Raw genomic sequence first — 26,639 nt, 5'->3', positions numbered from 1 at the left:
TCAGTGCTCGTTAGCACTGGCTTTTTCAATGGGACTGCCAGATATAGCACTGTTTCTGTCCGTTCCTGTGAAATAGCCATACTAGTGGCACCAAGCATGCTTGACCGGCGCTCAATTCAGTCTCAACATTAGTGCAGCTTGTGCAGCGAGCCTACAGTGAGGAGGATGTCGCAGGACCATCATTTTCAGGGTCGGTGGTGGTCTTAGTGATGAGATTCCAACTGATCAGACTTTTATCATTTAAAGGGGTTGTCCCGCGCCGAAAGGGGTTTTTTTTTTTCAACCCCCCCCCCCCCCGTTCGGCGCAAGACAACCCCGATGCAGGGGTTAAAAAAGAACACCGCACAGCGCTTACCTGAATCCCCGCGCTCCGGTGACTTCTTACTTACCTGCTGAAGATGGCCGCCGGGATCTTCTCCCTCGGTGGACCGCAGGGCTTCTGTGCGGTCCATTGCCGATTCCAGCCTCCTGATTGGCTGGAATCGGCACATGACGGGGCGGAGCTACACGGAGTCGGCATCCTGCACGAGCGGCCCCATTGAGAAAAGAAGAAGACCCGGACTGCGCAAGCGCGTCTAATTTGGCCATTAGACGCCGAAAATTAGATGGGCTCCATGGAAACGAGGACGCTAGCAACGGAGCAGGTAAGTGAAAAACTTCTTATAACTTCTGTATGGCTCATAATTAATGCACAATGTACATTACAAAGTGCATTAATATGGCCATACAGAAGTGTATAGACCCACTTGCTGCCGCGGGACAACCCCTTTAACCTTTGGATAGATGATAAAAGTTAATGTTGTGACTAGCCCTTTAAAGGCCTTTTAAATACAATAAAAATTGGGCAACAGCGTTCACCTGACCAATTCGGACCGTGTAAGAGTGTCAATGATCAGCCATTGAACGAGCAAATGCATGTCTGTTGGCTTATAGGATCATTCTTACGAACATAAGGGCCCTTGTACATGGGTCAACTTCACCGTTATAAAAGCACCGATCATTGCGATTAGTACTCATTTAACATTTTGTTTGCACAGGCTAATTAGACTCTATTGGAGGATGAATAATTGTTCATACAATCGTTCACCCTATGCTTGTTCGTTGGCTGATTATTGCCCTGTTACCATGAGGTATTGGTCCTGTGAACGAATATCCTAATAAACCACATACATTGGCCAGTGCTAATGGGCCTTAAAAATTTTCAGAAGTCAACTATACATCTCCCAATGTGAACAGGATGACATGCAGCTGGACAGTGATAGATATACGTCGGTGACAGAGGCATAACTTGAAGCTCCTGGGCCCCAATGCAAAACCTGTAACAGGGCCCCCAACTACAATGCTTTATTCATAGTACTGGGCTCCCTATATGAAGAAGAGAGGCCTTATGGGCCCCCCAAGGCTCCTGGGCCCGGGTGCAACCACATCCCCTGCATCCCCTATAGTTACGCCATTGGTCGGTGAACAATCGTAATAGTGATCATCTGCCCACTTAGAGAAAATGAACGAGCTTTGACTGACCCACTCTTTACTCATTATTTGCCCATGTAAATCTGTAGAGTCTGTACCTTTACAACCAAAATGTAGAAATTATAACTATAAAAAGTGCCTAAACTTTATGAAACTGAGGTTCTGTATATTGTTTCTCAGCTTGGAAGGCAAGAAGATGCTGAACTCTCTAGACATATTTAATCCTAGCCTTAGTGTGGATTTGTCAAGTAAGTGGCATCCTTCCAATGTTTACAGGCAGCTGCAAAAAGTGGTTGATAAGTTTATGGGTTTTAGTGACCTTTGATAGAAAGATTAAGGATGCACAAGTCATCTTGGGGTAATGAATGCATTTCGTCTTCATCTGGAACTTCTTGGCCACTGAGCAATGCCAAAACACATTCTTGAGGGATTCTATAGTCCTCTAACATATGGGAGATACAGAGGTGTTCAGGGGAATCGAGGACTTGCCAGGACTCTGGATCAAAATTTTTCCGTAATCTGAAGAAAGCAGAACGCATCATGGAATGGTTTTTATACTTTGTTCCATTTTAGGACATACAGTATGAAGAGGGCGATCTTGGTTGTCCTATTCTTCCGGTGTAGGACTATATATTTTTCTGCCTGACTGAATTATAAACTCTTCTGCTAGAGATGTGTAGAATCTTCCTACGATTACTTGATTTTCTGACTATAATGTAAAATATTTTGTCAGGTTAATTATCTGCTTCTGAAATGAATGTGTGCACGTGTGTCTGTTGTAGACATATCAGTCCATAGGCCTGTCTGCAGCACAGATATATATGCAAACTATATAGATAAATGTATTAAAGAGCTGATCTGCTTTGGGCTTTCTTTTTTTGTTAGAAGGGTCAGCTGATGATAAATTCATTATAGGATATGCCACTTCTTGGACCCCAAGTAATAAGCTTGTGGGAATCTGATAGTAAGTGTTTGAAGGCGTTTGCCAGGACTTTAATACTGATGTCCTATCTTTAGGAAAGGTCCTCAGCATCTTAATGGGGTCTGGCTCCCTACACCACAGCTTAGCTGATTAAAGGGACCATGCTACACCTACACCTACGCTTCAGTCTTTTTATTGCTTACGAGGCACAAACTAATAGTGCCCCTCTCTGCATCCCCAAGCCAATTGTACCCCCTTTGTGTCCCCAACCCAAACCCTAATAGTGCCCCCTCCATGTCCCACAAACTAAGTGTCTCTCTTTCTGCATCTGAAAGCCTTATTGATGCCTCCTCTGTCTCTCCAAACCCTAATAATGTCCTCTTGTGTGACCCTATGCTCAAAATAGTGGACCCTTCTGTGCCCCATAGTCTTAATAGTGTTTTTTTCTGTGCCAGTATGCTCTAACTTTGATCTTTTCTGTACCCCCACAAACAAATAGTGCCCCTTTCTGCATTACTAATGTCCTCACATAGTGTCATAGTGGCCCCTTCAGTGCATCCATGCTCTAATAGTGATCCCCTCTGTGCCCCTCTCTGCATTCCAAAACCAGTTGTGTCCCATCTTTGTACCCAAAGTCTAGTAATTGCTCCGTTTGTGCCCCTATACTCTATTAATGGCCCTTTCTTTGCCCCCACACTCAAACTGTATCCCATTGAATTCAGGACAGCACAAGCCAACTATCTCTCCTAGTCACTTCTTACTGCCTAACATATATACCGCTGATAAGCTATTCTACAGTAGTGAGTGAATAGGAAAGAAAGTTTGTTTGTATTGGCTTGAGTTTTGGGGCATGGAGGTATAAATGGGGCGGCCTTGGCTGCATCTGTACTAAGGGGCCTTTGGACTCCCAAGGCTTAGGAACTTGGTTGCAACTGTGACCTCTATAGCTATACCACTGAGACCAGCACTGATCTGATATTGATGGCCAATCATAAGGAGAGTCCATCAATAGTAATGTCCCAGAAAACCCCTTTAGTTTTCCTGCAATGTCACCCCAGAGAAAATGAAGTATTACTCAGCTCCTGTAAGAATCAGAGGACTCTCTAAGTAATGCACTGACATGTTGTGTCCTCCAGAGTGAGAGATGCTCTCTAGTGTTTGCCAAGTCTAGCACAGCAAATTGTGTTTAGAAAGGAGAGAACATCGGGATAGCTGCTAAAAACCTTATGTTCTACAATTTCTTACATCTAAATGGGAAGCTTCAGTTCGTTATGACATTATGAAAGTCAATATCTGCAGAAAGGCCACTATATACGTAAGCTGCTTAAAGTGAAGGACTGTAAGAAGACACCAGGCTGGTACTAGGATTCCCCAGGCAATGATGCCAAGATTATTAAAATCTTAGATCTCACTCACTGGTCACATAAGTGGGATCTGGTTTAGGGCCATTTGCGCAATTGGTGGCTTACGACTTAATTCTGGCACTCTGGGAGCGTACTTAACTTCTGATTCATCATAATTTATTACTCTACTGTCCCAAAGGCAAATGCAGCTTGCCATTTGTATCAATACTCATTTTTCATTACAGAGAATATTAATATATTCCCAATTCATTTCATGGTAATATTTTTCAGGATTTTCAGTACAACTGAAATTTTCTGACCAGCGGATCCACAAATTCTCATATTGGCCAAATATGTAATTCTTCTCTAGAGAACCACACAAAAGGGGGGAGAAAATGGCATGATGTTGAATTTGGGCTGGTTTTGCAAACTATTGCTACTCGTAGGCAGAGATTGGCTCAGTTTGTGATTTGCATATTTTGCATCTCATCACTAGAATATAGTGAATGGACTCCTGTCTTCTTCTGAAGCAATTATGTCATGATCACTCAACAGATTTCTAGATACCGTGCCCTTAAAATTTGGTCCTCCCAAATCATTCGCAAATTCCTGTGACATCATTCAAAATTATGCCAATTATCTATGGCCTGTGTGCTTCTAAAGCATTTCTGACTGCTGGCTGCCACTCCCAAGATGACTGCTGGCTGCCACTCCCAGGACATAACTTTTGCCTTTTAACAAGATAATGTTCCCATGGATTCCACATATAAGGTTTTGCTCTCATCAGCTTTTCCTATTCTAATTAAAATTCTAGCTAATGTTGAACTTCATACCACATAATTTCCCACATAATGATTCTCCATTGTGAACACTTGGCTTATTCTGAAAAGTTAGGTGCACATTACTGCTATGTGTACATTTCTGGCTATTACCTTGCATTTTTCCCCACTTTTCCTCTATGCAGCCTGTATATCTGATTCTTAATCTTCTCAGAACTGGTGGGACTATCCTGGCTGTTGTGGTGTGTTCTATAGACTGGGACACAGAGAACTACAGATCCTGCTCTCTAACTGCCTGTCATATACACAGAGACATATCATGTAGGGCAGGTGTACAGAAGTATCAAGCAGTGTAGATGTGAATGGTAAAGTTCCCTGGTGCAAGCACCGAGTCATGACTGATGTTTTCTCGGCAGACTGTTTGTTGCAGAGGTGGTTTGCCATGGCTTTTACAACCTAGCAAGCTTGGTACTCATTTTGCCGACCTTGGACAGATGGAAGGCTGAGTCAACTTTGGGCTGGCTGCCTGAACCACGCGGGGATTGAACCTGCAAACTTGAGGTCATGAGCGAGAGCTTAGTTCTTCATTTCTGCTGTTGAGGTTTGTAGATGTGAATAAATAGCAGCAAATCAGAGGAAGCTGCCTAAATCAATGATGAGACCAGGTACATCAAGTTACTTATGTATCAAATTTGGGCTCCTCGCTGGAGGGTCATTTTAAGCAATCTAAGACCCCATTTACACTGACAGATGATCGCTCAAAAGTCGCTCAAATGGCAGTTTGAGTGACAATTTTTGAGTGATCATTTTTGCATAGTCTATAGTAGCTAAGTAACTACTTAAAAGTTATGCAGGCAGAGCGGGACACCACTGCTATCGCTCGGCGAACAATACAGCTGTTCTGCATAAGCAAACAGCTGTATTGTTCTCTGGGATTACAGCTCGCATTCTGCTGTGAACTACCAGCGGGACGTGAGCTGAACGTATCTTATCAACGGTGCAGGCTGTTATCATAGTCGGAAGTGCTGATAAGAGTTCATTACTCAATTCAAGAAAACTAGAATTGAGTGTGCACAAAAACTGCACAATGCCCGTGCATTTAGACCCAATGATTCTCGCTCAAAAGAAGGCTTTCAGCAAATTTTGAGCGAGAATCGTTGCGTCTAAATGGGCCTTAAGCCCCATCCATGAGACTACCTGATGGAGTCAGTTTCTAGATTTGTTATGTAAATAATCTGAAGTAGTTTGGGATGTACACCTTGTCTGCGTGCTCTGCAACCTACATCAATAATGAGGTAGGGAGGGGGGGTCCAAGACCATCACAACCCTGGCACTGTAGCTAAAATGCTGTAAATTCCCAGATCACAATTCTGTCATCAAAATCAGCCAGGTTAAAAGTAAATAGCAGGTATTGAGCCTAATGTAGGGGCTAACCACTTTTTCTATGGCAACATCCATTTTTTGTACAGACCGACTGCAGGTCTCCGGACCCGAACTCGGAGCATCTTATACAAGTATGGGGGTTGGGGGAGAACAATGCCATGCTACCCACTCACCAGTGTGGCGGAGAGCAGCTCCTGCTATAATAACAGTCATTGCCCACATCTAAGTGCTGTACAGAAATGGTGCAGCATGATGTGGACGGTACCAAGTGGGGTCGAGGAGAAGTAAGCCATCTCTTCCAATCTCGCTCCTCTATGCCCTGCACTCAGGAGTGCCCATGGATTTTTACATGTATAAATTGCAATCGTTGGCCTGGGACAAGAATGCTGCCCTTTAGTGGATGTATTTTCTATTACAGTCTCTGTCCTGGGACGGGCTACCTACTAGTATATAATATTAATGACTTTTTATGATTTGGTGATCATTTTGTTATTCACATTTGTTTGTTGCAATTAGACAACCAATTTTTTTGTTGCGATTGCACAACCAAGAGTTTTAGATCCAGTAGCTGGCCGACTACCATTTAACTACTATGCATGTTGTATATACATGTGTTACACAACCATAGGGGGTTCCCTACACAGTGTGTGTTCCTGCGACATAGTTACCTAATCTGGATAAAGACTAATGGCATCTGTTTCTGATACTTCCTTAATCTTAACTAAGGCCCTCTGCACATGGGCGGAAATTCCGGGCGGGCTTTCCCACAGAATTTCCGCCCGTGAAAGCTGCCATAGGATTGCGTTAGAAAACGCAATCCTAGGCAGACGGCCGCAATTTGTCCGCGTGAAATCACGCACAGAAAACAAATAGCGGCATGCTCTATTTCTGTGCGGGGCTCTGCGAGCCCCGCACAGAAATGTCACTCCCCGGCCACTGGCTCTGCTCTGCGCATGCGCCGGCTGCCCAGCAGCCAGCACATCAAAGAGCCGGAGCTGTGGGAGAGCTGAGTGCCGCTCTGGTCCCTGCAGGAGCTCGGGTCGAGTCCCGCTGCGAGAATTCTTGCAGTGGGATCCGACCCGGCCATCTGCAGGCGGCCTTAGTTGACTAATTTCCAGGTTTATCAAGTTTCATCCATGTAACATTTCTTCTGATGGCATCATCCTTCCCATGAACATACCCTTAAGGAGCCCGTCTGTATAATTTGGGGCACAGATATAGCAAAGTTTAACTTGACACTGTTAAATAAACTAAATTGAACTTTTTCTTGCCTTTTCAATAGCTTTCCAAAAGAATTTTTGGTGTTTTTTTTTTAATATGCAATTTTCACTGTCATGATCTATATTGAAAAAAAATCATAAAATTCTGCATCGTTCACACTGACCACAGAGCCGAATTATAATCTGATACTTCCTGTTCTGTAGAGAAAATCTTACAGCAGTCATCTCATTAACATCACAGGCAGAATTACATTGAAAGGTGACATCTATATAGATAACACAGGATTTACCATTTACAATAGGTGAGTCACAGCTCACCTCCTCCTCCCCCCTGCAGAATGACCTCTGCACATATCACAGAACATGCTTAGAACAGTACCCTATAGAAGTCCCCTCCTGTCCTAGATGTGAATGGCTGTTAAATGTAGCAAGATAACAGCCCCCATAGTCATGTATAGACCCATATCAAATACTGTATCTTCCAGTAAGTTCTAATTGATAGAGATACAATATACTTGAGAAACCCTTAAGTTAATGATCTCCAGCAGAGTTCCAGTTTCATAAGTAGAAGTAGGGTCACAAGTCTTCATCGGGCCATAGTCCTGCCATCTGCTTCCCTGTGACTGACTCTTGACTTCATCCTGATGTACTCATTCTACTTGTCATCTCATGGACATTTCACCACATATGCAATATATCAGAATAAACTGCCAGGCCAGCTGCTCATTCTATGCGATCCAGGGAAAGGGTGATCTGTATGAGGAACGAGGCAAAGGGCTGCCTATAATCAACTACTCATCAAGTGACTAAGGCTGTCACTGGTGGCTAAAATACCGTTCTTCATGATCATCCATGATAAATCATGAAACCGTGAACCGAACAGTAAACTCCTGTCAGTCTGTTACAAATGCAAAAGTAATGCAATTTCCAGGATTTTAGGTTTTCCAATCGTATGGAGATCAAAGCTTTGTGTGTGGTGAAAGGATGCCATATAAGGGGCCTCCACTTGCAGCCTGTTTTCTGGTTATCCCACCAGAAACCTTTGTAACCTATCCACAGCACAGGTGATAAATGTATGATCACTGGGACCCAAAGGAGCACAAAAACAGCACATCCCAATTTCCTCTAATGAATAGAATGGCAGTGCATATTCGTCTTCATTGCATCCTTCTGTTCCGTGGCACTGAGGGAGATATCATCTGCATAGAAGTGAATGGTGTGATGGTCATGCATGTGCAGCGTTGCTCCATTCAATTGGAGTACTAGCGGTGCGTCGTTCATACATTTGTCACATATCCTACAGATAGTCCATAAATATTTTGGATAGGATAATCCAATTACAAAAATATCTGCAAAGGGTTTTGTGTATATTATGCAGCTTTACTAAGGTCTTTGCGCCTTACAATGTTATTGGTGGGATATGCCATAACATTACGATCCAATCTCCGAGATTCCATTAATTCCATGAATTGTGGGACTGAGGTACCTTCAGTTTTTTGTTTTTTTTACATGCACAGTGGTACTCCTGGACAACCTCTGTGCAGGGACCTACAACACTGGTCCATTTAAGTACAAGGACCTATGGTGCAGATCACTGTATGGCACAAATCTGCGGACTTCCACCAATCTGGAAGAACAGTAAATGGCATATTCTAACCAAAAGGTGTAACTTGAAGCTCCTGGGTCCCAGTGCAAAATCTGCAGCAAGGCCTCACCATAATGCTGGTGACTAGAGATGAGCGAGAATACTCGGTAAGGCGATATACTCAAGAGAGCATTGCCTTTTTCAAGTACCTGCTGGCTCGTCCCTGAAGATTTGGGGAGGCCGTGGGGTGAGCGGGGAGTTGCAGAGGGGATTGGGAGGGAGGGAGAGAGAGAGGGATCTCTCTCACTCTCCGCCCCGCGCTTCCCCCCGACCCCCGCGCCCCTCGAATCTTCAGGGACGAGCCAGCAGGTACTCGAAAAAGACGATGCTCTCTCTCAAGTATATCGCCTTACCAAGTATGCTCGCTCATCTCTACTGGTGACGTATTATGTGGCACAAGTGCTATTAGGGCCCCTTCAGGCACCAGGGGGAGAGATTGCTTTCTCTGCGCCCCTATAGCTATACCCCTGGTTCTACATAGCATTGATATTTTAGGACCTTAAGAACCAATCACTAGTTTTCCATAGAGTTGGGGACTGAAGTTACAATCTTTTAAACCTAGAATGTTTTAACCCCAGAATATTTTAACGTGAGGGACCACCATATATTTTTCTTTAGTGTATATCCATGTTTCACACCACTCCATTAGAAGATCCAGGGAGCTGAATTCATCTATCATAGTTCTTCTATATTCGGTTTTCATATCGTCAGGAGAAAAGATTACTTATATATCTATTCCAGCAAGACTTTGACCCGTCTCGGTGCACCCTTGCCACTCTATGAGGATCCATAAAAATACTCAAGTGACATCAGTATCATCTATTTTGCTGCTTAGATTCAAAGTGCAGCATTTGCGATCAGTGTGGTATAAAGCCTGACTGACAATACTCTAGCTTCATTCTTTTTTTTCTTCAATGGAGGGGATTAAAATAGTTTAGTTTTTCTATTCCCACTTAGAAGTTGTGTAATTCTACGTAGCCTATCCCAGAAAGAGTGTAATACAAGAATAATGATTCCAAATACTATTCTGTCTCTTTAATTCTGGGATCATCCTCCATATCATAAAGGTATGTATTATGCAGCAAGAAAACAAACTATAAAGGGGACTAACTAGTTAAGAAAATCCATTTTCACATACCCTGTTGGGCTCATGTATTAGCCAGAGCGGAGAACAGATGTAGAGCAACTTCTGCATGAATGTCCAGATATTGCACGGTCAGCCTATTGATTTCACTGCAAACGTTCTATGGTAGTGCTTAATTTCCCTTGTGGTAGTTCTGCAGGCACCATGCAGTGAAGGACTAGACTTAACCTGTGCCCCATTCCTTAGAGGGGTATTCCCATCTCAGAAATGCTATTTCAATGTGTTTAAAATTGCCAAACAATGCACTCACCTGTGAGATGTTTATTTCCACAATGCTCCATTCTCCAGATACTGCAAATATTGATTCCTCTGCCATCTGGTCATTTAATGCATGCTGCCAGAGAAACAGGCCACCTCTTCTATGGAAATAAATAGCAGAGGAGGCCAGAGCTTGCTCACTTCTTTCATCTAAATGTGATGGCCGGGATCTCAGGAGGGCATGCACACTAGTTTTCAGCCCAGCCACCAGATGCCGCTCTGCTCTATTTCCATAGAAAAGGCCGTCTGCTTCTCTAGCACCGAGCAGTAAACAACCAGAGGGCAGAGGAATCAATAGCTGCAATATCTGGAGAATGGAGCATTTTGGAAAGAAACATCTTATGGCTGAATGCATTATTTTGCAATTTTGAACACATTGAAATAGAGTTCCCAGGATAGAAATACCCCTTTAAGGTGCCCACACACATCAGTGCAAAGAGAAAACTCAACTTTAATATCACTGCCAGAAACTATATTTACCTATATGCTAATGCAAAGATATACAAGAGCAGGTACAAACCTCATTTCCCAGCAGAATGCAGAGGCAGATTGCTATACGGAGGACCAATGCACAAGTGCAAGATACTGATGAACAATCACATACCTACCACATACTAGGGGTGGATATGGAGGGGGGGGGCGGTACTTAGCATTATATTTTCTTATAGATAAGGCATACAAAGGGTGCAAAGTCCTATTGATATGTGTAGTGCACTATGCAGACTCACATCCTATGTATTCCTAATCTATGTGCAGATGTAATACTAATCAGACCTTCACCCCCCCCCCCCTTCTCCACCATATTTGGTAGGCGTGTGAGTGGTTGTTCATCAGTATCTTGTACTTGAGCAATGCTGCTCTATATAGCAGTCTGCCTGTCTGCACTCTGATGGGAAGTGGTGTTTGTACCTATCTTTGTATTAGTATATGGCTGCTGGCAGTGATATTTGCTAACACGCATTAGATGAAAGTAGGCCCAACATACTGATGGTTATGGGGGGGGGGGGGTCCTGCCAATCCTTTAATGGCAGATGTCAAAGGGAAAGTAAGATTTGGCATGTCGGATTTCAGTATGCTCAACCTTTTGTATCTGCAAGAGTTAAGCCACTGCTAGACCCCATTTTTGCCCATTGAAAAAACATATATACTCTACCAAACATGCATGTATAGGGGAAACTTGGCAGAAACAGCAGTTAGTCAATGGTTATTAGCAGTGTACGGGCAGCTTAAAGGGGTTTTCTGGGTATTAACTATTAATGCCCTATCCTCAGGTTATACCTGATCAGCAGGGATCCACCACTTGGGATGCCCACCGATTCACTGATCCTCCAGCCCACTGTCAGTGCAGCCAAGCTGGACGTCTGGAAGTGTAATAGAAGGCATCACTACCATTGATTTCAATGGGACTGATGCCTTCTATTACACTTCCAGCTTGGCTGCATTGACAGTGGGCTGGATAACCTCTTTAAGTGCCTTGTCTTCACAAGGGGCAAAAAAGGGCAAGGGTTCCCTCACAGCACCCTTAAAGCAGCCATTATATCCATAGTTGAGGTAATTACTCCCCTCGCCACCCTCACATACCACCCAATCGGCAAATTATTTAGCCTGTCCTTGAGGCATGACATGGGACTCCATACTGTTAAATGAGTTGTGCCAAGTTTAATGCTTATCCTCTATTCACAGGATAGGGCATAAGTAATTGGGTGGGGTCTTACTACTGGAAACCCCACTAATTACGCGAGTAGCTGTCCACGGTGTACCACCAAATGAAAACAGCAGCGACAAGTACATGTGCTGCTGCTCCATTCATCTCTGATGGGACTGCTGGAGTTTGCTAAGTGATTTTGACATCTGGCAGTGATTAGGTTTTTATTTTTAAAAAAACATGGCAAAAAGTTGAGAAAAATGGCACACAACTTAAATTTCCTAAAAACTCCTAAAGCCACCCTGAAAAAAAATCCTTTTTCATATACGTAACAAGTAACCGTTACTATCGCCACTAAGCTTTTCCACGTGTCTTTGATGGAACTGCTGGTCTCAGCTTGTGATGTGTGCTTTGTGTCACCATCTATTTAAATAGCGTCTCAATTTGGTATCATATATTATGCAAGCGGTTTTCATCCTGAGGTCAGTGTGAGATTATAGCCTGGACATGTCTTCTTGATATTTAAGAGGTGAGGAGATCTGTTTGCACCGCTTGACGTAGTCACAATATGACTTGCAAAATTAAACTTAGTATCTCGAAAGCATCTTCTGTTTTCTGTCATAAACACTGATGTGGCAATGAGTGATATTGTCTATAATACCAATATTATATAGTTATGGCGGAGATGGATCTTCAGTGGAAATATGAAGCAGTTGCCCACAGCAACCAGATTCCACTTCCTTGCTGTGGACAACTGCTCCACTTTCTTTTCGACCAGTTGTCGAATTCTCATTCATTGTGTGCATGAAGGACTCCATTTGGGTTCCTCCCACAGAAATTTACCATATAGAGTAGCTTTTGGTAGTGCCATCTAATTCTGCCAGTGATCAGTACCAGAACCAGCCCTTCAGGTGTCTCTAAACATTCTGTTCTGCGCTTTATCTATTTATGGGTGGAAATTAAAAAGTTTGCCATTACAGCTTGTGGGTTATCACTAGAGATGAGCGAACGTACTCGGTTCGGGTGTTTTTGCACTCGAGCACCGCTTTTTCCGAGTAACTGACTACTCGGACGAAAAGATTCGGGGGGTGGCGGGGGTGAGTGGGGGGTTGCAGAGGGGAGTGGGGGGGAGAGGGAGAGAGAGAGAGCTCCCCCCTGTTCCCACTGCTACCCCCCCCCCCCCCCCGCTCCACCACGCCGCCCCCCGAATCTTTTCGTCCGAGTAGTCAGTTACTCGGAAAAAGCGGTGCTCGAGTGCAAAAACACCCGAACCGAGTACGCTCGCTCATCTCTAGTTGTCACTCAACTTTCACGGAGCTCTGTATGGTTTCTCTCCACAATATATCATGGACTCCCGTATCACGGCATAACATGTAGTTTTGCTATATAGGAATTGGAGAAAGTGGGGTGACAACTTGTACAGAAGCTACAACGGCACCAGTTAGTAGTTATCGCTTCTAGAAAAAAAAAATCTAAAATTAAAATATATAAGGGAAACTGCAACATTGTCACCAGTAGAAGTTTACACCAATGAATACAACTTTCCTTTTGCAATGACCATGTCAGAAATTTTGGGATAGTGGCACAGTATCATCATTTGCTGCTTTATTCCTCATGCGGAGCAATCAATGTTACGATTTTTGTCACAATTCGTGCATAGCATGGCCTATAGTTCTAGCCCAAGGGGTTTGTAGGTATTTTGCAGCCTTCTTTGTTTCTTCCATTCAACATTTTTTAAGATCTCATGTTGCAGTCCTTGAATTTTTTGCTATATTTGTATCTAGTCTATATTGTGCTTTGTAAGGGCGAGCACCCACTGGCGTTTGCGTTTTCCGCGGGAAAAAACGCAGCGTTTTCGCCGCGTTTCCCGCGATTTTTCCGCGCGTTTTTCGCGGCTTTTCCATTAATTTCCATTGACTTTCATGGGTGCATTAGGAGAAAAATAAGGACACATGTGCAACTGACAGTTCCTATTTTAAAAACGCAAACGCAACGCAAAAAAAACGCCAGTGGACAGGAACACATGTTATCTCTATGCCTGTGCAGGAAAAACGCAAAACGCAGGTAAAAAAACGCCAGTGGGTGCTCGCCCTAAAGCCGGGTCCACACAAGATGGAAAAATCCACAATAAATCCACCAGTGGATATTACTTCCCAGCCACAGCTAATCTGCAGCACAATCTGCGTGTTTAAAGGTACCTTTACTCGGGATGACTGTCTGGTGTGTAAGCACCCAACAGTCATCCAACAGACTAACGACCTAGTATCGCTCCTGTGCTTTACAGAGGAGCGATAGTTGTTCTGTGAATGGAGGTGGAGCGGGCCGGAGATCGTTCTGGCCACCCACCTCCATTCACAGTGAACAGGCAGTTCGTAATTGAAAGACTGCCTGTTTACATAGGTAGATGGTGACTTAGTTTTTAGTTCTGTTTAGTTCCCTGTCGGCGGCCACGTCTACACTGACATTGCCACCTGAATTTGCTGTTTTCTGTGATCATTCGGCTCATAATTACCCAGTGTAAAGGTACCTTTCCATCTGGACTTTGCTGCAGACTTGTGTCAGATTTCATGCTTCTGCCTCGAAAGGGGCGAAATCCACAGTGAAAATCTCCAATAGGAATTGGCATGCTGTGGAGTTTGTGGACAATTGTATCCAACCAAAGCAAGCTAAAAAACACAAGCAGCATGAATATATCCGTTCTGCCCTGATGTTTTGCATCCAAGTAGATAAATTGCATTATCCTGCACTGCAAGCTGTTTAGCACAGGTACCCAAAAATGCATCAGATTGTCCATGCAGACTAACATTTGCATCAGATTACAGTGCTGGCCATGTGGATGAGATTCGCTGTGCTGCAAAGTTTTTCTGCATTGGAAATTGACCTGTGGTGCAGGTCTTTAATGGGATTGTTCGTGACTTTTACTATTGATGACCTCTCCTCAGGATAGGGCATCCATAGTTGATCAGTGGGGGTCGACCGTTCGGGATCCCCACCAATCAAATGATCGCCAGGCCTACTCAGTGCGGATAGCGCTGGAAGCAGATAGCGCTGTCCACATTTCAGCAGCCCAGTTTTGAAATTCAGGGACAACTCCCATTGAATTCAATGGGAGCTGTGCATGTAGTACCAAACCAGCTTGATGCATTGTTGACAGCACTGTTTGTTTTCAGCACCGTCCCCACTGACAGCAGCCCCAGTGATCAGTAGGGATCCTAAACTGCAGACCCCCTCCAAACAACTTGACTTCACTAACCCTCCTGAGGATAGGTCATCAATAGTAAAAAAAAGTCACGGACAATCCCATTAAAGATCTGCACCACAGGTCAATTCCCAATGCGGAAAAATTCTGCAGCGCAGCAAATCTCATCCACATGGCCAGCACCGTAATCTGATGCAAACAGATGTTAGTCTGCATGGAAAATCTGCAGCATTTTCTTTACCTGTGGCTAAAAAGCTTGCAGTGCAGGATAATGCAATTTATCTACTTAGATGCAAAATATCAGAACGTAAAGGATACATTCATGCTGCTTGTGTTTTAGCTTGCCTTGGCTGGATACAATTGTATCAAACTCACAGCTGTAATGGGTTTGCACAGGTTCTGAATGTACATTACAATGTTTCCATTCACTGACGGCAAGCATAGTTCGTTAAAGTGGTGAGAAATTTAAACACAAGAAGAAAATGTAGTTTCATTACTAGCAATCCATCTACTAAGTCATCCAGTACATGAGAGCCGGCATGACGACAGAACGGCGCACAGACTGTTGCTTCACGCTTTCTTGTCATTGCCGCGGAAAAACGTGGAAACTTAAGATGCAGAATAAATTTGCTGAGAAAAGTCGTTTTTATAGAAGGTTTCTAAGAACAACATAAATGAGTTAGAGAATAAATTTGCAGCTTTGTAAACAGAGAATAAGTGGCTGTATACCTTCTAACCTATTGTACTGCTTCTCCTGACAACTACCCTGATTGAGTCATCGGCAGGAAAATCTCCATATAATTGTTATGGAAATCACAGCAGCACAGTGTGTACATCGAGCCGCTTGTACGCTGCGTATTAATGTCATTTTTACTCACAAATGTTATGAAAAGACGTATGTGAGCGTGTACCGGAATAGTATTACAGCTTGTAAAAAGGGAAATGTGCTACAGAAACCGGCAGTTCATTTTGGAAATGTTCTATAGCGCAGCCCTACACGTCAGGAATGGTTAGGAGGACGCGATGCACTTTGTTCAGAAACAGATCCAAATCTGTGTGTTTACTTTCTCGTGACTGGTGGGGGATAGACTGGGTGCAGATGTTGTACCTCCTAGTAAGGGGTCTTTAAAAAAACCAGACCCCTCTACTGATTGTGGTATTATTAAAGGGTTTAGGGCTCCTGTCCACGAGCGATCTTGATAATCCGTCCGCGAGTAACTCTGTGCACGCTTTCCATAGTGTAGCCCCCTGTCCACGAGCGGAGAATCACAGCGATTCTCCGCTCGTGGGACTCAAATCGCCGCATGCTGTGATTTGCCACGATTCTCCACGGTGAGCCTATCTGTCAGATAGGCTCACTGCAGAGAACTGTCAGTTCTCTCCCCTGCGCCCGGGCGGCAGAATATCGATAGCGATATTCCGTCTCGCCCATGGACAGGGGGCCTTATTGTACCACCAAGAACCCTTTTAATAGGAGACTCTTCCAGGACCCCTCCAGCAAACATCTGATTTTGCCAGGGTTAGCTGTAGATGGCAGCAGCTAAATGATGTATTAGTGCTGCCATTCAGATAGATGGGTGTCTCTATAATACATGGACAGTCATGTATGCTAGAGTAGTAATAGGGCATATGGACAGGGGCAGTCCTGAGACAATCCCTTTAACATGTATTTCTGCACTGATTACTGCTCAATACAGATGAGCAAAGCTCTGAAAAGTTCAATTAAGCCAGTTTGTCAAATTTTGGAAAAAAAGTTTAGTCTAAATTAGTTTGAACCAAACCAAAAGTTTACCAATACCCTTAAAATGACAAGCCTGGCCAAATGGTTGTAGCAGTTGTCCTCCTGTGGCTCAGTAGTTAGTACTGTCACCTTGCAGCACTGGAGTCTAGGTTCTAAGTCTGACAAAGGACAACATCTGCATGGAGTTTGTATGTTGTTCTTGTGTTTGTGTGGGTTTCTTCTTTATGATAGTCACCTATATTTACACTGTGCATACATTTATTGAGGAGAAGGAAGACGAAGCATGATGGCCCAGTGGTTAGTGCTGCTGTCTTGCAGCGCTAGAGTCCTGGGTTCAAATCTGCATGGAGTCTGTATGTTCTGTTCCGTTCCTGTGTTTATGTAGCTTTCCTCCCACCAGGAATATACTAATAGGTGAATATAGATTGTGAGCCTCAATGAGGTGATGTAAAGCTCAGTGTAAGGGCTTTTTCAGACGTCCATGTATTGGCCGGGTTTTCACACCCAGCCGATATACGGTGTCCCTTTCTGCAGGGGAAGAAGGCGAACCGGGAGGGGGTGGAGCAGAACCTAGCTCCACCCCTCCTATTGCGAGGGCCGGAGAAGGGGGCGGGAGCTCAGTACAGTGCTCTTGCCCCGCCTCCTCCCCTTGCAGAAAGGGACACCGTATATCGGCCGGGTTTTAATGCCAGCGTGAAAACCCAGCCGATATATGGACGTCTGAATAAGCCCTAAGGGTGATTTCACATCTGCGTCAGGGGCTCCATTCAGGGAGCAAGAAAGAGGAATCCCCAAAGATAAAACCCAACAGTGCCGGGCGGACCCCATTGACTACAATGGGGTCTGCTGCTATCCGCCCAGCTTTTTCTTATGGTATTTTCAGACGGATCTGCAACACAGTACAGCATAGAAACTACTTGCAGATGTTGTCAGATTTGAACAAAGGACCCCAGCACTGACACCAGGTTCAGCTGGGAGGAACTGCATGAGGTTTGGATTCACCATAAACCATACCTTTAGGAAGGTTTGACCCGAAACTGGGCTTGACTGGTTCAGTTCGTTCAATACTACTGCTGACATTGGTGAGTTATTGTTACTAGTCATTGGGGTTGTATGAAATTAGAACGATGGACCTGCTTTTATCTAAGCACAGCACCACTGTTGTCCACAGGATGGGTCTGGTATGGCAGGCCAGCCCCATTAAAGGGGTTGTCCCGCGCCGAAACGGGTTTTTTTTTTTTTCAACCCCCCCCCCCGTTCGGCGCGAGACAACCCCGATGCAGGGAGGTAAAGAAAGCTCACCGGAGCGCTTACCTTAATCCCCGCGCTCCGGTGACTTCTCTACTCACCGCTGAAGATGGCCTCTTCCTCCGTGGACCGCAGCTCTTCTGTGCGGTCCACTGCCGATTCCAGCCTCCTGATTGGCTGGAATCGGCACGTGACGGGGCGGAGCTACACGGAGCTACACGGAGCCCCATAGAAGACTGCAGAAGACCCGGACTGCGCAAGCGCGGCTAATTTGGCCATCGGAGGCCAAAAATTAGTCGGCTCCATGGAGACGAGGACGCCAGCAACGGAGCAGGTAAGTATAAAACTTTTGATAACTTCTGTATGGCTCATAATTAATGCACAATGTACATTACAAAGTGCATTATTATGGCCATACAGAAGTGTATAGACCCACTTGCTGCCTCGGGACAATTAAGGTGATTGGAGCTGAACAGCAATACTAAACACCCTGGGAATAGATACAAATCCAAGATGTGGGACCTGCATCTATCAGAAATGTATGGCATATCCTGGATCTAGGGACAGCTTTCTCCCCCGAGAACACACGGAATGGGTGTTGAAATTGAAAATGCCTGTTCTTTTTCTCAACATCATCTGTGGGGGGAAGTGGTGGTGGGGAAGGGGAGTTGGGAAGCCCCATATGCATAAGACAGCCAAAATCATCGGGTTCTACCATCTTTCCAGTTACGTGTATGGGGGCGTTTAGACTTGGCACATAGATGATTTGAGGCACCCTGATGGTGCAAGCAATAGATCCTGTTGTTTGTGTAAAAATATGGTTTTGTAACAGTTCTAAATAGAAAGCGACAAAAAATCTCTTTATTTTACGGAAATGAGCGTTAAAGGTTAATAATCCGCCAATTATAATGAGAGAGTAGGCAGCCTGTTATGTAATCCTATTGTAGAACTGCAAGTCCAAGCATGCTGCTACATTCTCAGAAATTGATTGTCATTAGGCCGGTCTCGCACGACCGGATGTCTACTGCGGAATCCGCAGTCAGCGTCTGCACGGCGGATCCGCAGCAAATGGCATGCATTGAAAGGTATATACGTACGGGTTTTCTTTCACACTCGCGAAAACGAGTTGCGATTTCTGCGAGCATAGGAAAAATCACAGCTTGCTCTATATTGCTGCGTACTATGACCCGCAGCCCATCACAATTGACATTGCGCATCACCTAGCGGCGGCACAGGAAATATAACTATTTTTAAAAAAATTGTACCGGCCATGACCGATGGCGAGCCTCAGGGGTTATCTGCAGTACAGAAAGGGGTCCGATCCGGATTCCAACTTGTTCTCGTGAGACCGGCCTTATTCAGAAGTGTAGCTAGGGGTGCTAACAAGTCACTTTGCATTCGATAGGGTTTTTAGATACAGGGGTAGTGCAGCAAAATGTACTGGTTGCTCTTCTTCAAGGAAACTGTAGCCACAGCTCTGATTTATGAAATGGTTAAAGGGCTTGTCCAGTTGTCAACTATTGGAGACCTATCCTCAGGACAGGTCATCAATAATAGATTGGCGGGGTTTTATCGCTAGGTCTATTCATTGGGTCGACACAATTGTGCACTGAACTGATTTTTACAGGAAGCAGACAGCTCCATTCTTACTGCAGTGGCCAGGCTTGGTATTGCAGGCCAACTTGTTCTATAATACTAAGCCTTTTCACTGCTATAAGAACAGAGTGGTCTTTTTCCTGCAGAAATCAGCCCAGTGCATAAGCAAACCAGCTTTACGAACATCTGATTGGTGGGTGTCCCAAGAGATGGACCCCCATCGATCTAGTATTGATGACCTTTCCTGAGGATAGGCCACCAATTTACAACTGGATAACCCCTTTAAAGGGGTTTCAACCTTGTGGAACCCTGTATAATAGCAATTGTTATCACCATGTTAGGAAGTATTCCAATCTTATGTGGAATCATGCATGTGCCATTTCTATCTTTATGCCCCTTTGTTTATGTAAGACATATTACATGTGCCGCATTCTAAACATGCAGCTGAAATGTGGCTGTTCTTTTAATTTCTATAGTGTAATTCTAGGACAGCTGTGAAATGTTGTGTACCAGTGCCTATAACATCCCCTCATATAAGCAAACTAATGACCGTCTATACATAGATTTACATTAGCTCTGTACTACGGTCCTGAAAACATCGACCAAATACAGAACTAAATTACGTTCATGTGAAAGTGGCCTAATACAATAAAATGCCTGGAAAAAACAAACAGTCAAAGCATAAAAAGGCATGTAACATTTTAGAGCCTATTCACACAGATGATTTTAATGTCCAAGTTCTGTCTGACATAAAATAGAACTCGGACCCATGAAAGTCAATGTGTGTGTTCACATCTGCGATTTTTTATTTTCATGGACTAATGGTCCATGTGAAAAACATCCATTTCGTCCACTTTTATATGAGTGTATTTTGGCTCCAGATTTGGTTTGTGTTTTGTGGACCGCAATACGGAGCTAATGTAAGTCAATGTATCTATTCACATGACTATATTTTTCATGGTTATTTATTTTTTTTAAGCAGCATAACCAACTTTTTTTTTTGCATTTTGCTCCATATTGCTATTCTTTTCTGCTGGGCAGATATAGATCAGAAATGGCTCCATAGAAAATAAAATATACATACAAAGGAAAAGAACAGATCAAATACCGATGACATACGGTTCTGGTGTCCTATGTAATACGGATCTGTATTACGGGCATATTTAAACACACTTCTGAAATTGGCCCGTTTCAAATAAGCGCAATGTAACATGTCCGTAATTCGGATCTGTGTTGGCCCAGTACGAAGGCAAAAATGGATCAAATACTGATGACGGATGTTGCAATGCATTCGTCTGAAGCTGGCCATTCAGTGGATATCTAGGGACTGGAAAACTGAAACATTTTCTGTTTTGCGGTGCCCAGGATGAAACAGCTAGCCAGAAAGCAAAAATGCTAGTATGAAATGGCCGGTACCTGGACTTGCTTCTGCACTGTTGAAAAAGTTGTAATTGGTAACATTGTGTTATGTCAATACAAACAGAATAAATGTTATTGTTATGATTAGATGTCTTGTTACATAGTATCTGTAAGAATCCCAGCAGTGAATACATTGTCCTGACTTGTGCAGTCTCATTCTGTATATCTTTAAGCCTTCTTCTTGCTATCACTGACAGTCTAGTAGTGTGTGCTGTGTGAAGCATGTGGCATTGGCTGGCTCCTCTCCACAGTGCTGTGCCTTGTGCAGAGCACACCCCCAGCAGCAGCCTGAATTGCTAGCACTACAGTGTATGACCTGCTCTCTGCAGTGAGTGCTGGGATCCAGCTGTCTGCTCCACTCCAGGATTTCCCTCCCTCCCCCATATACTCAGTGCAGCTTTTGGTTTTGGTTCAAAGGAAGCGGCAGGGCTCCCTTAGCTGGATGATGATGGTGATGATCAGGATGCCACACTGAAGTCTGGGCTTCTGGCTGGGCAATCTGAAGGCACATCAGCCTGGACTCCCTTCATTCATATTATGGATAGCATTGTGCTCCAGGATATTGCAGAGGAGAGCACAGGAGACATACCCATCAGTCCTGCCAGCAGATGCATGGTGTAGTCAGCAGCCCTGGCACTGCAGGCAGGACAGGAACCCTAACAAAGGAGCACATTGGCATTTTATGACTCTTGACTTGGAAGATAAGCAGTCGGAAGGAGAGGAACCACAGGGTGCATGCCAGGCTTTTATGGCTAATGGGATTTCTTAGTGCAAGCTGCTGGGACTGTGATCCTCCTCATTCACAGACAGGACTGCATTCACAGGGCACTTGTCAGTGACTGGCACTTTTTTCTTTCCAGAGTGTCTTGTGTAACAGTATGAAGGATCCCTCATGTATGAGCACTGGTCATGCGAGCATGGCAGTGTATGGCACAATGGACCTTCTGGAGTTTGATGTTAGCCCAGTGAAACGCTTGAAAACTCAGTATCCTTTCCCCTATCTCTTCGCAGAGGAGGCCTATCAAAAACTGGCCAGCGAGACCCTGGAGGAGCTGGACTGGTGCTTGGACCAGCTGGAAACCTTACAAACCAGGCACTCTGTCAGTGAGATGGCCTCAAACAAGGTAAGACCATTACTTGTTCTATGTATGGATCAGGGGGGCCGTTGCCGATGCTTCTTACTGTGTAGATTAATTGCAATGGTGTTGTAGTGCAAGGGTTAATCCTACTTTGCATAAGGCCAGTTTCACACTAACGTATTGTAACATGGATCCGTATTACGGACGTGTTACAGGTGACATTACAATAGTATGTCATCAGTAATTGCCTTTGGGCTAATGCCCACGAACGGATTTGCACTGCGGATCCCGCGGCGGAAATTCGCGGCAGAATAACGCGGCTATTGAACCTAATGGCTCACTCCTCACACGCGGGATTCTGCCGCGGATTTACACCCTGGGAAAAAAATTGCGGCATGTTCTATTTTACCGCGTTTTTCCGTGGTGGAAGGTCTCCATTAATATAATATGAATGGAAACCGTGGAAAAACGCGCATTTTTCCGAGATCGCCAGCGGGGACTTTTTTGTTTATCCCCGTGGGATTCCTGCAGCGTAAAACCACGGGCGTATCCCGCTCTATTCGTGGGCATGAGCTTTCGAATACTTTATTTTCTACTGGGCAAATACTGATCTTGTATTTGCCCAATAGAAAATAGCAATATGGTAGAAACACCAAAAAATGGGTCATGCTAAGTAAAAAAAAATGGCCGTAAAAACTATGGACATGTAAATAGATATAGATTTACATTAGCTCTGTATTACAGTATGCAAAGCATGAACCAAATACAGAACTAAAATACGTTCATCTGAAAGCGGCCTTATAAAGACAGTCAGCAGTGGGGTTGTATGCATCTGGGCCTGCATTACCAGGGCAGTATGACGAGTTAATTGTGCCCTGGTAGTTTGGTGGCGGAGGTTAAATGCACCTTGTTGTGATAGTTGGGCTGCAGGGTATAAGGCCTCTGTGACAGGTATGGCATCACCAGATGCATAGCATAAGTCGTGTACCTACATAGATCACACCTGCTTCATCATAGAGGTGGCATTTCAGAAAGTTTTAAAACATGTCTATGAAATTGTGCCAACCCATACCCATTGCGCCGTCCCTGGCATTATCACTGTTGGAGCTGTTACTATGACTCATTCAGCTGCTTCTGGGTCTCATCAAAGAAGCATGATGTATGTTTATCATGATGAATATGGATGCTCATATTATGGATGATTCCTGGGATAGATGTCCAGTAGCTTGGCGAAAGATGGCATTTGCAGTGTATAGCTGTGCACCATTAGTTTGACCATCTGTAGGGCTTTGCTTTCACCATCATCATCTTCTGCGTTGGTTCTTATCTTATGCTATTGATGCTTATGTTCCCCGAATAAATGTATGGGGGATAGATGGAAACATTGTATTGACTGTTATATAGTTGTGGCATTAGGAAAACCTTTGGCAACAATGTATTCCAGAGAGTGGACTATATTAAATACCATTTGCTGTGCATGTATTATGTATAGCTTTATGTTATATGCTTTATATTATATACTGCATGTAGAAAAAGCCTAATGTTATCTAAATGGTACATATAAAGCGTTCTTAGTTGGTTTCAAAGGGGTACATGAATGGTGGTCTTCCTCAGCCCCTTTCTCCAGGCCAGGACTTGTTTATGCCGCCACTTGAACTAATTTACATTCAGGGAAAGTAAAAACTTGCATGCAGCTGCAGTAGCTATGTGCCGGAGCAGAGCTCATATGTGTCATGGTGCCAGGGAACATATTAATATATGGATGTAGCATTTGTCATCTGGTATAACTTCTCGGGACGTGATGGGATTTTATAAAAGTCTACAGATAAGCCTACTTCCAAATGTATAAATAAAAGACTTAGTCAGCTCTGCTACATCTGTACATCACTTAGCTATCATGCAACTATGCTGATGAGTGTTCAGCATCACCCCAATGTTTTTGTTTTTTTTACTGATTACGTATTTCGGCAGTGCCGTTGATTTGGCATTTGCTGGCTTGTTTTGTTAGTATTGTCTTTGTAGAGCACCCTAGTCTAGGTCTAAGCTTATTACAGTTCACCTCCTATTATAGCATTCAGGCCATAAGCCTTGCATATGCTTCTGCTAATGGCAGCGTCATTAGAGGTTTTCTAAGAATATGCTCATTAGTGTATCGGTTTATGCTGAACATGAACCAAACAGCTATACTATGCATCATTCACCAGTCTCAGTACCATAATGTATGTTCCAAGACTAACAACAGGATGTCATGTATCTACAATCATATGTAGCAAGTTGGAGTTTGTCATTAGCACAACTCTACATAATATCAGAAGACGTTATCCTAATACCATAATGCAACCCCAAAGAGTTAAAGCATATTTTCAGCTCTGCTGCCTTAGAAATGTCACCGTGTATCACCGTTTCACGCTCTTGCGAGGCCTTTATTTTCTCCATTGCTGATATTTACATTGTTTATGCGCTCACTGTGCATTCATAAAGGATAAATCAACATTTTTTGAAAACACGTTCTGTTCCCTAACTGTCAAGATGTTTGGTCACCTCGATGTTCCTGGTGGTGAAAGCTTTATTTGTTGAGCGCCGGAGCTCCCTTGTTAGTTCTGATGTGAAGGTCACTTGCCGTGAAGTCACACCCACTATTACATCAGTAAATTAATATTACAGTCACACTCGCCACCGCCGAGCGTCCATGCTTCTAATGAGTGTCCGTGTTCCCATCTCAAGGCCGCACATATGTACATGCATTTGCTGGAGTGTTCTAGGAAGGATTCTTTATTATTGTACAATTTTATTGTTGTTGCTATGGTGTTTATGATGAAATGCAGATGTGTCTTGGTCTTCAGTCACTGCTCATTTCCGAGGACGGCTACATTGCAGACCTGTTCAGATATCCTACTCTTAATGTTCTCTACTACTAAGTCGCTCCACCTCCAAATCGACGTGTCTGTGCAGAACCCAGCTGTTACATTTCTGCAGGGCGCAAGTACAGCGCCCGTCACGGACGTCGCCAACACATCTGACCAAGATGCAATCAGACATATGTCACCAAAAGGCAGGGAACACAAAATAGGGCTGATAATGGTAAGAGAAATACGGGGATGGGAACACTATCCCTAACCAACTTTGGTGTGGCAGACCCTGTCTAGAAGCAGGGTGGTCACTCCATTTGGAGCGGCCCCACGCCAGGAACCTAGGAGGCCTAGTCTGTTCCTAGATGGATGGTAGACTAGATGTTCAATGGAGATGCAAAGAGTAATGTATAAGATAGAAGTGAATAAGCCCACATGGACTAAGTAGCCACAGGTACCTGGCACACAGGAGTCTGATGCCTTAACATTCACCTTGGGTAGGACAATAACTAGCACCCATGTAGAGGCGGCCCCAGAATAAATACACTTCCATTATAGCTGATTGGTCAACAGGGAGGTGTTTCCCTGAGACAACCAATCAGTCTATATACCACAGGGGATGTTGTAGCAGGGTTGTACAGAAGGGCACATTATACACTGAGCCCACTGAGGGATTTCTGACAGTCGACGCCTCAGGGACCTTCTGCAGTGACAGGAAAAAGGCACTTATCAGTGCCGAACGACAAGGGGCAGGTGCTGCAGGCGCTTCACTTCCTGATTGTGGCCGGTGTGCTGTAACACCAGCTTTGTCTGTATCTACAGGCAAAAGACTACACTACACTAGCGATATTATGACAACTGTATTGTTAGGCCTAAAATGTGCTCACAGCCATCGTCATTCCCCAAAGTAGACTTCATTTGGCAGGTGCACGCAATTCTCATACTCCACCTGCTATAAAGTTGCAGGGTGCATTTATAGTAGCGATTTTTCCCACACAATGTCTGTGCATTGCGAGATGCGCAGAAATCGCAAAGGGATAAGAACCCATTGTTCTTACGTCATGGCTGCGAGGTACTTCCCGCAGTTGGATATACGCTTACGTCATGTGAATAGCGCGAGGTCAGAAGGGATCTTACGCTATCTGGCAGCAGGAGCCGGCTGTCGGTGATAGCCAGCCTCCTGCTGCAATAGCGGGAGTGCATCAGAGATGCGCCCCCTGCTGTTAAGCCCTTCCCTGTGGCGATCTATGTAGATCACGGCATGGCAAGGGTTCACAGAGGGAGCACGATCCCTCTGTGATGTTATCGAGCTCTCGCGATATAATCACAGAGAGCGCGGCTGGTTGCCAGATACCGGCGTCCTGTATTGCCATCGCCTATGATCGCTGTAGTAAGCGATAAGGCATTACAGGAGAGAAGTCCTGTAATGCCTTATCATAGTGATCAGAGCTGGTATGGTGTAAGTCACCCAGAGGGACACAAATGGTGTAAAAAGAAAGATCAAAGTAATGTAGAAAAAATAAAAGTGTAAAAAAAAAAAAAGGTTTTGGGGAGGCTTTTTCTCATATTGGCATAAAAAACAATCCCACATATTTGGTATAGTCATGTCCATAATGCCACGTACAATAAGTTGCACATGCTTTTTATCCTGCAAGGCAAAAAGTGTAAAAAGAAACGCTAAAAAACTGAGGCAACATGC

At 44.2% G+C, this 26,639-nt stretch overlaps 1 protein-coding gene across 3 annotated transcripts in view; it reads left to right on the top strand.

The window, feature by feature from the left end:
* Positions 1-26,639, top strand: part of PDE4D (phosphodiesterase 4D) — a 647,997-nt gene that overhangs the window by 551,042 nt on the left and 70,316 nt on the right. For all 3 annotated transcript variants that reach the window (XM_066602773.1, XM_066602775.1, XM_066602774.1), the window contains exon 6: positions 22,024-22,136. In XM_066602773.1, coding sequence (XP_066458870.1) covers positions 22,024-22,136 — 113 coding nt within the window. The remainder of the gene's footprint in view (positions 1-22,023; positions 22,137-26,639) is intronic.

This window comes from Eleutherodactylus coqui, chromosome 5 (genome assembly GCF_035609145.1).
Source record: "Eleutherodactylus coqui strain aEleCoq1 chromosome 5, aEleCoq1.hap1, whole genome shotgun sequence".
Classification (NCBI taxonomy): Eukaryota; Metazoa; Chordata; class Amphibia; order Anura; family Eleutherodactylidae; genus Eleutherodactylus; species Eleutherodactylus coqui.
Note: the sequence above shows the minus strand (reverse complement) of the source record. Positions and strands in the feature narration are given on the sequence as shown.